We start from the raw sequence: 16,521 nt of genomic DNA on the forward strand, positions 1-16,521 counted from the left end.
AAGCATGCCTCTCAGCTCTCCTCCAAAATCTTCCTCAGTAGGCAAAAAGCCTGTTGAGCTTCACAGTGTATTCCTTGGCAGGGACTGATCTTTTAGGGTGTATCTTCTGGTACAGTTATCCAAACCATCATCAGTAAAACTGTCTTTTAGATACTTTTGCTGTGTCTGCAGATATTCTATTGTTCAAAACACTAAAACAGATACCTAAATCCTGAGATGTTTCAAATTCAAGATACTTCGATGAGGCTGTTGTCTTAAAATTTAAACCAAAGATCAGTCAGAATGAGATGTGCTCTATAACTAGTAAAAAAGTAACTAGATTCTCTGTGCCGTGTAACAATTTTACTGAACAAATAGGTCTCAAGATGTACTGTTCATAATTTTTATATACAAAACCCATAGAAGAATAAAGCTTTAAGTAATAGTTTTACAGAATACGTTGCAATTAATCATGCCATAGTATGTTCCCAGATATTCAACACCAAGCTCACAAGTCAGAAGCATCTATCATGGGGCGTTTAAAATTGTAACAGGCCCTTTTCATCTTTGCAGTTACAAATGATTTTTAAGATGCCCGACTCTTCAGCAGCACTTAGCTTTCACAGAATGCAAATTAATCTACAAACGAGTACTGAAATCCTGGAGGTCTGACTTAGGGACAACATTCAGATCACCTCAGACATTTATTACATGATAAATTAATTTACTAAATGGAAAGATTCTCTTAATTAATCTTTGGGTAACTTAAACACATTTAGTTAAGGACAACACACAAATACAACTTATACGGTATCTTCTCCAAACAGTGACTCTGTGCTAACATGCAGAATAACACCACTTGCAGAATTTAATTAGCGTAGCTTTTGAAGCATTTGCAAACCGTAGGTAGTAAATTTTTTCTTGACTGCTTGACTTAGGGACTATGGCAGTTAAAATGCAACCTTAGCATTTTCAAGGCTACTTTAAAATAAAATGTAATCATACTAAACATAATTTACTTTTTTGTACGTAATTATCTCATTGTAGTCACATTTCATCAAACAAATAAAGTTCAGAATACTAAGTATGAGTGACTGTGCTTCATAAACTATTTCTAATATGCCTCAAAAAAACCCAAACCAAAACCACCCCAACTTAATCAAATTTAAAAATCTGGAATAGATCAAAAAGCCCAAACCATTGAGCTACCAAGACATTAGCAAGAACAAGGTTTCAGAAAGATGCAACAGTATGATTAACATTTTGAATTTCGACATTTTTAAAGCCTTTACTTTCACTGATGTAAGGTAATCATTCTTACACCCCTTTTTTCTCTTTAAATCTCAGCAGAAATCAAATCATCAAGTGTGAATGAGTGATTACCCATGCTTACTCTAAATGGCAGACAACACAAGTTACAGAAACCTGGACAAAGACTGCAGCAGTTTACAAAACGTAAAACAAGGTTAACAGATATGCCGCCTTTAGGATAATACATAAGAAGGGGTTAAGGAACTTCGTATCAATAGCTCATTTCAGACTATGCAGTGTTTTCTCCTCCCTTCCAGAGGTCTGCGAAATAAAGTGGTAAACATGTTCTCTTCAATATTCAGTTCAGTAAGAGTTTAGTTGCAAAAGGATTATACTTGCATAAATATGAAAACACATGATAAAGCAAAATATTTTTAATTAGTAAGCCAATCATAAATAAATTCACCTAAAATTAACAGAAGAAGCAGCTGTGTTCCTTCTACATGGATACTTTTTTTAGCATGTTTTAATAGTCAACTTCATTGTCTAGCCTGGGACAAAACAATTCATCATTGAGCACTCAACAGTTCTGCACACCGAGCTAAGTCTTTTTTTCAGTTACATTTTTTACATTTTCTTTACAAATGTAATACTTATGTACATTATATATTTTATTTCTACAACTGATGTACTTTACTGAAACTCTACAACTTTCACAGGGACTTTGCTGAAGTCTTTAGTAAATATGACTCACTCCTTTTAAAAAGAAATTCATATAAACAACCAACATACATCACTGCCCTTTGACATTTCTGTTAATAACTTGGATCTGGAAGGGCTCCTATAATAAATGTAAGAAAAAGGCTTTACCTAATTGTACATTTCGTTAAGAAATATCATCCCACATAGCTATGTAATTTCACCAGCTTGCAATAAACAGAGCACCATACCGCTGCACGACTGGAAACGTGTATAAACCAATTTAAAGTTTACTAGCAAAACAGCTTCATCACTCCTAGCACTTTTAGACTGCAAGTAAATCTGCAAAATTCTTTTGGAAATGTATACTTCTTAGCTGTAAAGCTTCGTAACAGTGCTGGACACCGTATATTGTGAAGAACAAGCATCCACTTTCGTAACTTCCCATACGCTTCTCTCGGCCCATGCTTCTATCTGGAGTCAGGATTTTTCTTCTATTTATTCCTTGTTCATTTACAAATCTGCTGCTGAATATTAAGTAAGAATTCATAATATGAGAAAGCTGCTTCTGTCCGATCCTCAATTAAATGCTGAAAAAAGTCTGTTTTGGCAGGATTCTCATCTCTGAAAGAAGAGAGGAAGGTATTTTAGGCCAAACATTGGGAAAAAAAAACACTGTAAATTCAAGCAGAGGCATCAGTTCTAGTCAATTGCTTATTGTCCTTTTAAGTCCAGATTCAGTTCAAAGATTCTACAACTGCAAATAATCCAAAGTTTAGGAAAAATTCTGAAGGTCACAATACAAACAGCAGCATCTTTTTAAGAGTATAAAATGGTAGAAAAGCAGGTGAAATAGCATTTAAAATATCTGGTAGAAACACAAGAAAGGAAGCATTTCAATGGTTTTGTTTTAGAAGTTAACAAATATGCTGGTGGCAATGAATTCTGAAAGGGTTAAATTAAATCCTGATAAAGATCTAAAAATTAGAAAATTTACAACTCTGGTTACATGTAATCTCAATCCCCTCCCCAGTTTCTCTTATTAAGCAACAGAACAGGAAAGGTAAACATGTCGAAGTCCTAGTATACAAAACTACTGCCCCAGTAAAAATTTGCTGGGGCACAGTCCTCTGTACTGGTATAGCACAGCGTGCAGTGAAGCCCTGCTAGTTACTGTGGGTCTCTGAGCACCACTCGCAACTCAAGCAGCAGCCACAATGCCAACAGTTGAAGAGCTTCAGTCCCATATCTAAACGTTATTTATCTGAGTAAGAAAGTTATTGTAGTGTCTAAAATGGGATCTCCCATCCAGCTCAGTAAACTGAGTACTCTAGAGAAGACAAATGAAATGTAAACTCAAGTATAAACATTTTACAGAATTTAAACTTCTTTAAACAGGTCATGACTTGAAAAGGCTTCTGAACTTGCCTCATCTGTTGTAAAAATCAACTGCTGTCCTATGGAGCTCAGTAGCAAATACGTACAATTGTTAAACCATCTACATATTATCAAGCTTACTTGCATTTTTTTTATAGGTATGTATGGAAATTATAAAAGCTATACCAGAAATCAACCTGGTTAACCCCCTGTTGTTCATAAGGGCATCCAGTCCTTTAGTATATTCTTCACAATATAAAAACATATAACCAATTCCTACCAAAAAAACTCTCAATAACCGAACTTGCAGTAGATTCAAAGATGACCTTTGTTGCTAAGGGGTTTTAGGTAACAGCGCTTTATCAACCGGAAAGAGGATGTTATTAATTTTCTTCCAGGCCAGATATTCCCCCTTTTCATTAGTGTCAGTTAGAAACTGTAGATACAAGTTGACAATAATTACTCAGTATCTAACAGAAATACTTACTTTATTACTTGAAGAACTGGACTTAAAGGTCTACTGTCTCTAAGCCAAGATATAAAAGATCGTGTCCTTTCTGAAGAAAGTGCATCTACCTCAGGAAGCTGTGCCTGGTTGAAGGTAATTGAAAGAAGTCACCATCTTTTATTATCAAAGATATTTTTAAAAAACAAATAGATCCTGATAGTTGTAACGTGACCCAAGCCACAATTTCTATTAAGAAATTACCAACCATGGATTACGGATACAGATTTTTACTTCACCCTGGAGTACAAAAAGCTGGTAATATCTGTACTGTAGGAAACAGTACATCTTTGATTTTTTTTATTTTTGCCTTTTAGGTACAAAAGATTTTAGAAAGCAAGCTCATTTAAAAAGGCATCTTTTCAAAATTAACATGTCTGAATAGATAATTTTTGTATGCATTCTGTGAAACTCCATCCTATTCTTGTGAAGCAGTAATGTCATAGAACAACTTTTTGGCAATCCACGAATGCCAAAATTCACATGTTTACATTCTTTGCTTGAAAGCATTTGACGACTTCTATCTGTCTCTTAAGAAGCTGGCAAGAGGTTAAGAGGTACCCAGCAGAAAACCCCTAATTCATAGTTATATAATTAAAACACAGAAAAAAATGGATTAAATATAGATTCCAAATGTAAGCATTATACAGCACAGCTCATTAAAACGCCTACCATTTTCTGTGGTACTGATGCATAGTTTGGGTAACCAAGGACATCTTTTATAAAGTTGTTATCACAGTTTTTTCCAATCCAAATGTAAAAAATCTGTAAGATGTCAGAATCAGTTTTAGTAAAGGCCTTGCACACATTTCAGAGAAAGAGACAAGTGGTGACACAATTGGAATAAAACCAGAACACCACCTTTCACGCAAATGAATCACTTGAGAGCTCTAGTTGCAATTCATATATACGTCTCTATATTCATTATTTGTATATTTACTTATTAATTAATTGGTAGCATTTGGAATAAGATCATTAAATGTCAAAAAAATATAGGTAGAATGCAAATACCAAAATAATGAGGATGCAGGACACACCTATACTAATGCAGTAACTTCCCACATTACCTCCTAAAATGAAAAATCTAAAATTTTTTAGTCACAACACTGTGCCAGCTACTGCACACTGACTTCCCAATATAAACAAGTCACAGTAAAGCATCAATTATCAACCACATTATAGTAATTACTTCAGATCTCTGAAGGCAGAAGGTAGTGACATTCACACTCAACTCCTGAACTTATACACGGTTTAAAGCACTTTCCAGACTGCCATTAGAGTAGCACAATGTTTTATCATATTCTTTGATTGCCATAATGCTTTATCCAATTAAGTGTGTTTTAGTGTAATCTCTACAAATACCTTAAACTGTATCTATAGATTTTGTTCACTCCCCACAATTCCTTCACTCTTGCAACTCTTATGTCACACAAGCCACAAATCATAAACCCACGTATATTTGTGTGTAACTGATGCACTCCTGCATCGATGAGAAGTGCTTTATTAGAGAGACTGTAGTACATACAATTTGATAACCATTAAGAGAAATTCTGGAAAATGGAAATCCATTACTTCCAGAAAAAACCCAAGCCCTTGATGTGAAGTCTAGGTATATTCTGATCAGTCTAGCATGAAAAAAATTAACCTCTGAAGCCTTAATATGCAATCTCAAAGATGATGATCTGATCAAAATATAAAAGCCTTTCACTGGAACACAGATTACTGTCAGGTTACCTGGAATGCTGATTCACTACACCGTTATTGTTGAGAGTTTACTACTTTCAATAACTCAGTATGCATTGCCTTTTTTTTTTTTTTTTAAAAAAAAAAAGTATGTGAAACTGGTAACTTACTGAACCACAATCCATAAGAAAAGCTCCTTCTCTCGTCAACTTCTCTGCAGACAACTTCTGAAGAGGTGGCTGAGGAACAACTCTGTCATTTACATGTATTGTACTCTGTAACAAAAACCAATACTTAATAACACTAGAATATAAATAAATACTATATTTATCTTAACCAGGTAAAACGGGAAAAAACACAATTTCTAGCAAAATTTTGAGGATTCTCATGTAACAAAATGCCACCTTAAGCCTAAAGTGATTACATACACCAAACAATTCTAGAACGTTACTTAAGGTAAAGGCTACTTTATTACCTAAAAAGATTAACGCCAGTACATTAAGTTGTGTATGTAACATTTCTCAAGCTATAGATGCCAAACTATCAAAAGAATTCCAGTGTTTAAGTTTTCTACAAACAACCTCCATGGACTTTTTTCAATGCATTCAACTTCACTAGAAATGTTGCAAGAGCAGAAAAAAAATAATAATCAAATTCTACTCCCTATGAGGGTTCACTATTTTACTGTATTCAAGTAAGAGAAAATTCCTTCACTTCACATCTGCCTGAAGCAACACACGGGTCTGTCCACAGAGCACTATGCCTGATGTTATTACGCAATTTGGCTGTTAGCCATGACGTTATTGAAAAATAATCCTTCTTTCCCCCAAATAAAAAAAACAAGCAATAAACTCCCCTCAGACTCCCAGTATTTTCAGATTAAAGCTGCTTCCCCTCCAATACAAAAATAGTCTGAGTATCTATTACGACTCTGAAGCATTCTGCAAATAATGCATGGAAAAAATAGTCTAGAGACTAAGCACATCTCTATGTGGTGAAAGAGTATTATTTAAAAAAATACATAAAATCACTATTTTAAAAATTTCATATTATAATGCAATAAATTAGAAGCTTTTGGGGATTTATAGATAATGATGAAAATCAAGCCACTGAATTCCACTTGGGAAAGTTCCAAGCTTTACTCAATGCTCTCAACTATCAAGTGTTAAGAAAAAAGAAACCCAGCAAAAACATAAAAAAAGAAGTCTGTAATATGCATCATAGAATTTTCTGAAGAAACAAGAAATTTAAGAACAGCCTCTGTCACAAATACTTTAAACTGAAGGGGTACCAAATAGCAGATTAGCACTCTGTTACATGATTTAAAATGTGGTTTGTCAATTAATTTCAGTCAGGGTCAAATATGCCCTATTTTCTGTATTATTCTACTAGAAATAACTGCTCTGAAATCCTTTGCTAACAAAACTGGATCTCCCAATGGTTCTTTGCAGCACCCGCACACTGAATATAGCGTTTCAGCAGAAGTTCCACAAAAAACTTAACAAGGTTATTTGGAGAAGTTGGCTTCTCAAGTACTGTGGATGGTGGTGGTGGTGGGAGTATAAAAAGACTAACTAATCAATTCGACTGAAGAACACTGAGTTTAGACTCGCATATGTAAGTTTATGAAATATCTTAAAAGAAACGACGAGACTATAAATAGCTCCCAGGTGGTGCTGAACAATACTGACTGCCAGAGAAACTATTCAAGTTACCACATAATCCTGCGTGACACATAGAAACAAACTCCTACATACACTTTTCCAAAGCCAGTGACTAATAAGCTCATGAAACCTGACTTAAAAAAACCTTATTTTTTCATTTACAACAAACTTTGACCTTAAATAAAATCCAATCTTACTTCTTACTATTTAAAAATGTATCCTTTTCCTAGGCTACCTCTGTAAAAGGCAAACTAATAAAACCTGATTTCATACATGAAGTGCTTCCTTAGTCTGATCATGATGATCTAGAAGTAAAATTCTGTTTCATCCACATCAGTGAGAAACCACTGGAAGTTTGTTACTGCAGCCAACTTTATCTGGTTTCAGTACACAAAACCTAGAATCCTCCACCAAACTGAATTCATCCATTTCCCCCATAGCTCTAAAACACAAAAGCACACTGGAGAAGTTTCCAATGCATACAGTCTTCTCTGCTTTCTCTGAATAGCAGAAAAACATGGAATTATTGTGGTCACTGAAATAAGCTGAAGTAAAGCCACAGTTCTCATAAACTACTGTACTTGCAACTCAAAACTTGAAATGTTTTTAATAATTTTTTATAATTTATGGAAAATGCTCAGTTTGCAGTAACAATTAAATTATTGCAGCACAACATCAGGTTTAACAGACCATTAAAGTTAGAAAACGTTATAAAACAGGCTTCATACGTTACCTCTTCAATCAACTTGTCTATTCTGTACAAGTTGGGATGTATCATTTTCATCAAATGAACAAGAGGCTGGCTCTTCATCTGGCACATTGCATAGACGCGATCATCCAAGCGTGTACTCATACCTGTTCTAAATGCTTTCTGTAAGAGAACGTTGGTGTTACTCAAGTAAATCCTGCATTTTATGTCACATCTAAACAGTGTATTTCAGATTTTTTTGAAAGTGTCCAGCAAAGATGGCAAAGCTTTTGTAAAGAAATGTAGCTTATTGAAATACAGTAGAATGTTAATCAAATACAACACCTTTTAAAATGTCATCCATTCTCCCTCCATATCGAGGTTAAAATGCAAGACTAAAATGCAAGATAACGTGGGAAATTACGAGCCTAACAGAGTTCAAAAGAGACACATCTGTGGATAAGATTAACTCTGATTTTATATTAGTAAGAATTAAATGTTAAGGAAAAACTTTGGAAAGGAAATATACTTTCATTTTTTTAGCAGAAACTAGGCTCTCGTAGGATAAAATTTATTTTGTAACTCTTTCCTACAGGACTCCTCAGGTCTCCTTTAGAAGCAATTGGTAAATGATTGCTGTGAGAAGCAATAAAATGGAGTACGCACCATATTCTGATTCAATGCAGAATATTCCTATAACCAAAGTTATTTTCTCAGTTGCTCTTACTTCTGTCCTTTACACGGATCCTCTTGATAACTAATGATTTGGTTTTTTCTATTACTTATGCAAGTACCAAAGAAGTCCTAATCAGTATTCTAGAGACTGAAGTAATCACTAAGCCGAAGAAAATAAGTTATTATGACTGGATTTCTTAACAAACTTACATAAAAGTTTATTCATGGTAAGAAAAAAGATTTCCGTGTTTCGTCAGACAAAAATCTTTAAGCTGTAAGATTTATTGATAACAAAACCCTGCAGCAAGTTCTCTTTCTGTTTTTAAGCATGATGTTTGGTAATACAAAGAAAGGTATCACCCACCCCCCTCCCCAAGTAGTAACTACTACTATGTGTACTTTAAGCTATATGACTTTAGATTCTGTAACAGATTTCATTATATCTTCATGAAACTCATTTTGCTTCTTGGTACTTTAAAGTACAAAGCCTATGCATTGAAAAATATTTCACGTGCTTTTTCTTCATAGAATAGAATTGAAGAAGTTCTAATAACTGGCTTCCAAAAAATCTCTATGGGCAACACCAATTAGCTGCGAAAATCTGAGAAATACTAATTGTTACAATATAGACTTTTTTATTTTTATGGTAAAACAAAATAAGATAAAACATGAAAAATTCAAAATCAAGTAAAGCAATAAACTGCTGAGGCACTAGTAATTTAAAATCAGCTAACATAATAATCTTTTATGTGAAAGTCCTGTAAGACCATAGAGGATAATTTCTTATTTTCATTATAATTTTCATAATTTAGGGAAGTGTAGACAGCGCTTGACCTAGAGCTGAAAAATTCCTCAAACGGAACAATGAATTAAATATCAAACATTAATCCACTAGATAATACAGACCTGTTTGAGAAGGGCCAAAATATACAGTGGAAACAGCTTGAGGGAATTTGGTGCTATCAGCATGGACTGCTGCAGGTTTGAGGCAGTTGACATGTACGCTGCCAAGGAGTCTACCACGGCATTAACCAAGGCATCTCTTGCATCCGAAAGACTAGATGAAACCGAGCGATCCACAGCTGTTGGGTCAGAATGACACAAGAAGTTTAACCAGAGTTGGCCTCATTCATTCCCCTGAATTCAGAAAAAAATTAGCTGGGCTTTTAGATGATATTTTAAGATTTAAAAAAACCTCCACCCCTGTTTGTCCATACAGAAACTCACTTTCATAATGCCTGAAAAATACCATGTGGTTGATCTTTGCCCCCTAGCTCCTACTCTCGGAAAATTTAAAAAACTGTTTAAAGCTGTGGTATATACTTGAGACTAAATATAAAATCTGTTTCAAACCTTATACAAATAACTTGGCTATTGATGAAACTCTCTGCTGTTCTACCTCCGGGATCAAGATTTGCAGCAATTATTTTTGATTTTTTTTTTCCACAAGAAATTTCTTTCATTATTTCAGTGGCATAATTATGATAAGTGTAAATGAAGCTTCATCTTTCTCTGCTGAGCAAGGGCTGCAAATCCTTTGGTTGGAGGAAGCCACCTGCTGGACTGAATGCACATTTACGACGAGATGCAGAAGTACTATTTATTTTTTCTCTCTTATTTGACTACTAATATACAACAAAATATACTAAAATGCTGCACAGAGCCACACACGTTCAATGGCTGAGATGAGTCAAAGAAACAGCTACTTGTGACCCACAAGTAGGGGATAAGTAAGAATCTTCAACCCAGAAAGGACAGGATAGAAGCATAGAAAACTAAGGTGTAGCTCTGATACACTGTTGTCAGAAGTTCCCTTTTAATCTCCAGCAACTCACTAAATCCAGTAACTCTGTTTCTTAAGAATGCTAAAGGTTGAGATAACAACCATGATGGTGATACAAAATGAGAGTTTTGATCCAAGCATGTTATGATTCTTTGTCCTTTAATGAACTCTAGAGAACAATGTATGAAGGCTCCTTTTAAAAGACTAAAATCAACTTAAGTATTCAGACTAAGGAATATTTCAGTTAACAGTTTTGGTATAACTTGGATTTTGTCATCTTTTGTATTCTCAGGCTTCAGTGTGCTTCACACCAACCTTCTTCTAGAATCCCCAGGCTTCATTCGCTACTTCATTTAAACAGCTGGCAAAATTGAGAACATACAAAAAGATATTTGAATCTTCCTGGTCGGTACTCACCCATGTTTGCTAAGAGGCATACAATTGCTTGTACATCCGCTCCCGCATAAACATCAGCCAGTGAACTGACTACAGGCAAGCAAAGTGTGTGCACTCGAATTCGACGTTCACCTAACAGAAATCAGCAGAAATCATTATGCATAATCTCCTGGCAGAAGTATACAAATTCAGTTGTTACAGCATATCTCCTCTCATCTAAGATGCATACATTTTGTAAAAACGTACCAGTCAGGAAACTGCTGCAACACTATAACCTGCTCCTGTCTCTTAACCTGTTCCAATTCTGCAATGCTCTAAATAAATTATGAACCAGCACAAGTTCATAACACAAACTAGCTTATAGCATCCACATTAAGTTTCTTGATCCTACAAATGAAGTACACTGATTTCTATCCAAAATTCTGTGGCATCTTCCACAAAAGAAAGTAGCTGCTATTCTTTATGCCCTCCCAATGTACTAGCAACTTGCTCCAATCCATCACGGGTCTGTGATTTTGGACAAAGGGCGTGCCAAACATGTCATTGCTTATAACAATGGTATGCCTTTTAAGTAAAGGAATCTTGCTGAATCAGCTCTATGTAAGATAGAGATAAAGTACATTTTCCCATCAAAACAGAATTTATAAGGAGTTACATTATGTGATTAACTGCCAAGTAGGCTCATCAGCTTTGACAAGACTCTCTTAAGAGTACACAGAACCAAAAAAGCATGTGGAACTAACTAGACAAACGTTACGGTAGAAAAAGAAACAAAATGCCCAGTGGCCAATTCATTTGAATTTATTTACCTTTGCTGGAAGTATACAGAAGAGCTGTTTGAAAACAAACCAAAGATGTGTCAGTCAGACTTTCCTCGATGGACATTTGTACTGCAAATCCAGCATCAGGGTTGACATTGGCAAGGGACAATAAATCAGTAGATCGTACAAAAAAGTTCCCATGGAAAGTGTGTATTGAAAGACCTAGAAGTAGATTAAACAATTCAGAGTGAGGTTAAAACAGCATGAAAAACTCCTATCAATAATTAAACCCCACAGCCCTCAAGCTATGTTTAAGAAAACAGTAAAAATACTTATTCTAACTATCATGCAGAATCAATTACGAGTCATTAGACATTTCAGAATGATCCTGTAGTTCATGTTCAATTCTGAACACTGCAATCTGAATGATGCCCTTACACTACACGTCAACTTAGTTGAAGTGAGATGGTGCCGCCTTAAGTAAAAACCGAAACAAAGCTAATGTAACTTACATAAAGAAGGCAACCATCTTACTCTTCAGTGAAGAGAAATAACCTTAAATCTAAGGTTGCTAAAGACAAAGCACATTCAAAACGATAGTTAACATGCTTACACCAACTCTTCCATGCGAATCAGTATTTAAAACATACCTTTTGTACATCTTATGCGCATAACTGCTTCAAATCCAATCTTTCTTGTAAGGTATCTTTTAAGGTCTTTTTGCAACTTCTCAGCCTGAGCAGGATTATGGCTATGATGGAAGGATGGATAGTAATAGATGCATCCAGCAGAATACTTGGATATGCAAGCTGTGACAGAGAAAAGATATGGTTAAGAGGCAAAACTGTAACATGAAGCCAGGACATAAAAACTGTGTCCAGCCTTCTGCAAGTCACATCTATGTTCATCCTTTTCTTGATATGACCCACATCTGTAAGGTGACAAGAACTGGCCCAGACTCAGGCCACTGAAGACAGTGACGAGTGACCCCAATACCCAATCATCTAACCATACGCTTACTTCAATAAGCACGATACCTTTGGCAGCTAAAGACAGGAGTGCATGCAGAAATATTTAATGGTCTAGAGGCAAAATTGTGTGCGCAGAGACAAATCTTGGTTTAATACTGAAATATGAAAACTCCGTTCTATCCCTATGATTAAGCTTCATTAATTCCTTGCCATCTGGCTGTTTGCTGTTCTCGAGCAGAAGGTTACCTTCTTGGTCAAAACTGAAATCCCAGAATAAACTGTCTGATATCACCAACCCAATACTCCTGTTCTTTACTGCCATCAGTTCAAAGTCAATTCCTTTGCAGCATTAGCTGTATTTACAAATGTACAAAAAGATTTACACGATTTAAGAATTCCTGAAGTAGCCTGTACTTCTGAAAAAAGGCAACAGTGTGGAAAGAGTGAATGAATACACTAGGTACTCCTTACCAAGAGAAGCTAGATCAGAATATTGTGAACTTAAGAGAAATAAATCCACAGCAGTCTGCTGGCCTGAGCAGTCCAGTGCCAACTTCTTATAAAAATCCGTTGCTGGACCAAGATGTTGGACCACCTTTGGTGAATAAATTATACAGGAAAGAGTTAAGGCAACCATCATACTTTGTTAAGACTTCATGGAATAAAAGACATACTATTCAGTAGCAAAGTGTCACAAGGAAGTTTCCTTTAAGTAATAATTTATACGCATTTCCACCTGCAGAAATTGTTCTCCTTATGCTCCATATTCTTTTAGTTTGTATGTACAAGCAGTTATGATCCTGCTTTCAAGGAAGTTTATGTTCTCATACAAATACACATTCTTGTAACCATGTAACACTTACTGGATGCTGTGAACTACAAGGCCATAAAAATAATAAGAAAACATGTTTTAGGTCTACAATTTAATATATCCAAGCTTTGGTTCAAAGCCCAGGTTGATATTAACCAAGTCAGAGATATTTGCAGCTTCTTTTATTTGCCAAGCAAAGCTACCAAAGGCCCAGAAGACAGCTCATGCACTTTGAAACAGGTAACACTACACACACACACACGTACAAACCAGTGATCTTAAAAGTGCAAACATAGCCATTGAATGATTAAAATTTAGTGAACTGCTATAGACAAAAACCAAGAGTTGATCTGCACAACTATGCAAGTCAGAAAGACATGGCCAGTCCCTCGTCTCATGAGATGAGTATCAAAGTAAGTTTTCATACCTTTGTGCTTGACCTTTGATTGGGATCTTCTCTGGAATGCAAAAGCCCTGCTCCCAAAGATGGTAACTGAGTTTGAAACACAGATATCCGACCACCCGTTGGAGACATCAGTTTAAACGCTGCCTGAAGAGCAGGGCCCAATGCACTGTGTGTTTCTCTTGTATTGGTGAACATATTTGGTAACGCACTCAACAGGTCTTTTATCAGCTGCAGAACAGATTGAAAGATGTTTATGAGATTTTTCAAGCTTGAGATTTCCTGCTGTTTCTAAAATGCTGTATTGCCATAACTGAAGTGGAACAATCAGTACCAAATATTTCAGCTTAGTTTCAACACACCAAGGAAAACAGTCATAATTTTAAAAACTATGATGCATCAAACAAACAACACGTAATACTTCTACAATTAAAAAGTAGCATTGGAATTACATATTATGAAGACAGGCTTGAATTCCAAGTTTAAAAGGAACCTCTATTTTGAATATTTAACTCTAAATTTAATGATGTATTTTGAGCAATCATACCTCTCTGCTTTCATGGAGATTTACAAGTAAACTATCTGGTGTAGGTAGGAAAATATCTGTAGGGAGAATGAAAAAAAGCATCTTAAAGAAAAAAAAAATCAACATAAAATAGTACAAAACATTCACTCCTCACTGCTATATGTACCACAAAATACAGTCTACTTTTCTGATACACAGAGAGAATAACACCGTCTATACAAAGGTTGTTTTATTCAAAGCAAAATTAACATCTGAATTTAACTTTTTAAACACAACTTACTCTGTAGTTAGCCTAAGATTATTTTTAAAAAAATATATTCCCTACATACATTCAACAAAACTGACCTAATACTTGATTCTAGTCTTTCTTCTGGGAAAAAAAGAGTAGCTTCTCAAAAATTGAGTTTCAATTTTCTTTCTACTTACCATCAATATCCGAAACAATCAGCATCTGAGGCTGAGATAAACCTTCTTGCAAGTTGTAAAACTGAACAGTGCTGTCAAATGTTATGAACCCTATTCTTGTTCTCGAGTCTCCAGGCAGCCTGAAGCATTAAAAAATAAACTATTAAGCCCTAAAATTTTTCTCTCAAGACACACACATACACACAGCTTCTGCTGATGGCAGCAGAAACTCAGCTCATGTATACAAGGATGAAGGGAGAAAGAAAAGAGATCTGAAACATAAGCACAAGTAGTATTTCTTCGGTATTTTCTGAAAAGCTGGGAAAACGATCGTTTACAAGACTAAATGTTACAGATAAGTACTCACTAATATAATGATGTTCTGCTCCAAGAGAGAAATTAGTAGGTTCATTTAAACATTACACTGACACATGAAAGAAGGTGGCCTCCTCATTTTTTTCAACAGAAAATAGTCCATTCTGCGCTCTCATACTTCAAAAAATCCATTTACTAGTGCAGTTACAGAGTACTTACAGCTCTGAACCACAATCCAATGTCTCTACAATGCAACATACTTATTTCTCGTGTAGACCATATTCCTATGTGTGGCATTAAAAACACAAAAAGAAAAAATAAACGGGTTCTCAAACAAATACAAAACATCATCAAGTGCTAAAAACCATGACTGTGAACAAAAGTAATAGAGGCAAATATCGGTTTTACCATCTGCGTACATAAATTAACTGGATGTACTGATTTTCCTATAGACTTTGTGTGGGACTTTATGAATTTTCCTAAAACAATTCAGCATGTTTCTGAGAATCTCTTGACAAAATACCTGTAAAGATCTGAACAACAGAAGACTAAACCAATACGTGAAAGTGAAGAATTTTATTGTATATGTTCTTTATCAGAAATTAAAATCAAGTTTTCTAAGAAAAACTTGTAGAAAACAATTTTCAGAGTGAAGCCTCCAGAGGATGCAAATTAGTTTTCAAAAGACATAAATACAGTGAACCCTTGCTCAAAAAGCACCACCACGAATCCCACACATGCTTTTCCAGTGCGAAAATGATAACAGACAGAAAGCAGCACAGGCAGATGTGATCTAAAAAAACCCAAACTGACAACACAATTCACCTAGGCAGTCTTGCACTAGTGGACACAACATTCCAGTATGCAGCACTTCAGCCATTTCAGTGCAAGAACCAGCCAATTTAATCTGTGATTTAGTTGTTTTTGTTGGCCTTGGTAGGGGTGAAGAGCACACTTTACAGATGCTGGTACAATCAACATCTTGTTAGAAGTTACAGCTAAATATTCTTTGCAGATAAATAAGCAAATTATTTGCAGATCTACCTTTAATCATGTGCAGGGAAGACAGGTCATCATGTAAATGGCTTCAACAGCTGTTGTTTAGGGGGGCTGGTTTTACTCTTGGTTGGTGGTTTTTTGGTTGTTTTTGGTTTGTTTTGTTTTATTTTAGACATGCAAGTTGCATTTCAGAATCTCAGGCAACAGAACTTCTGTCCTTTAGGGACAGAATGTTTAAACACTATATGCAAGTTTTCTGCAAAACCGTAGGTTAGTATGGTTCGTAACAACATGTTAGCTAATTTGAAAAGGTTATTTATATTCTTACTTGTCTAGGTTTTCCAGCAATGACTGGCAGACTATTGTCAAATATCCAGCCTCCACTGCATTATGAGACACATCTAAAACAAATAAATATACCGCAGGCTGAGGAGGACGAAGCTACAAAGTAAAAAAATAAAAATAAAATAATGTTCAAAAATCATATTTAAAGAAATGTTAAAAATGATTAATCATTAGAAAGGGAAGTGGGAAAAGGGAATACTTAGAAAAATGCAAGGTACACATTACGCAATGAAACTGATACTAATTTAAAGAGTCCTGCGGATAGACTTCAGCACAATTCCCAGC

At 35.3% G+C, this 16,521-nt stretch overlaps 1 protein-coding gene across 3 annotated transcripts in view; it reads right to left on the reverse strand.

Annotated features, from left to right (window-relative positions):
- Positions 1–1,649: 1,649 nt before the first annotated feature.
- Positions 1,650–16,521, reverse strand: part of SEC24B (SEC24 homolog B, COPII component) — a 44,267-nt gene continuing 29,395 nt past the window's right edge. For 2 of the 3 annotated variants that reach the window (XM_086463703.1, XM_086463704.1), the window contains 14 exons: positions 16,220–16,332; positions 14,599–14,717; positions 14,194–14,249; positions 13,671–13,877; positions 12,904–13,027; positions 12,112–12,270; positions 11,510–11,683; positions 10,722–10,832; positions 9,428–9,603; positions 7,892–8,029; positions 5,665–5,769; positions 4,484–4,576; positions 3,794–3,897; positions 1,650–2,553 (listed from right to left, as the gene is read on the reverse strand). In XM_086463703.1, the coding sequence (XP_086319829.1) occupies positions 2,439–2,553; positions 3,794–3,897; positions 4,484–4,576; positions 5,665–5,769; positions 7,892–8,029; positions 9,428–9,603; positions 10,722–10,832; positions 11,510–11,683; positions 12,112–12,270; positions 12,904–13,027; positions 13,671–13,877; positions 14,194–14,249; positions 14,599–14,717; positions 16,220–16,332 (1,794 nt within the window). In that variant the 3' untranslated portion in view covers positions 1,650–2,438. The remainder of the gene's footprint in view (positions 2,554–3,793; positions 3,898–4,483; positions 4,577–5,664; positions 5,770–7,891; positions 8,030–9,427; positions 9,604–10,721; positions 10,833–11,509; positions 11,684–12,111; positions 12,271–12,903; positions 13,028–13,670; positions 13,878–14,193; positions 14,250–14,598; positions 14,718–16,219; positions 16,333–16,521) is intronic. The other variant, XM_086463705.1, reaches the window with a different exon arrangement.

The sequence above is a fragment of the Leptosomus discolor genome, chromosome 4, assembly GCF_034619465.1.
Source record: "Leptosomus discolor isolate bLepDis1 chromosome 4, bLepDis1.hap2, whole genome shotgun sequence".
NCBI lineage: Eukaryota > Metazoa > Chordata > Aves > Leptosomiformes > Leptosomidae > Leptosomus > Leptosomus discolor.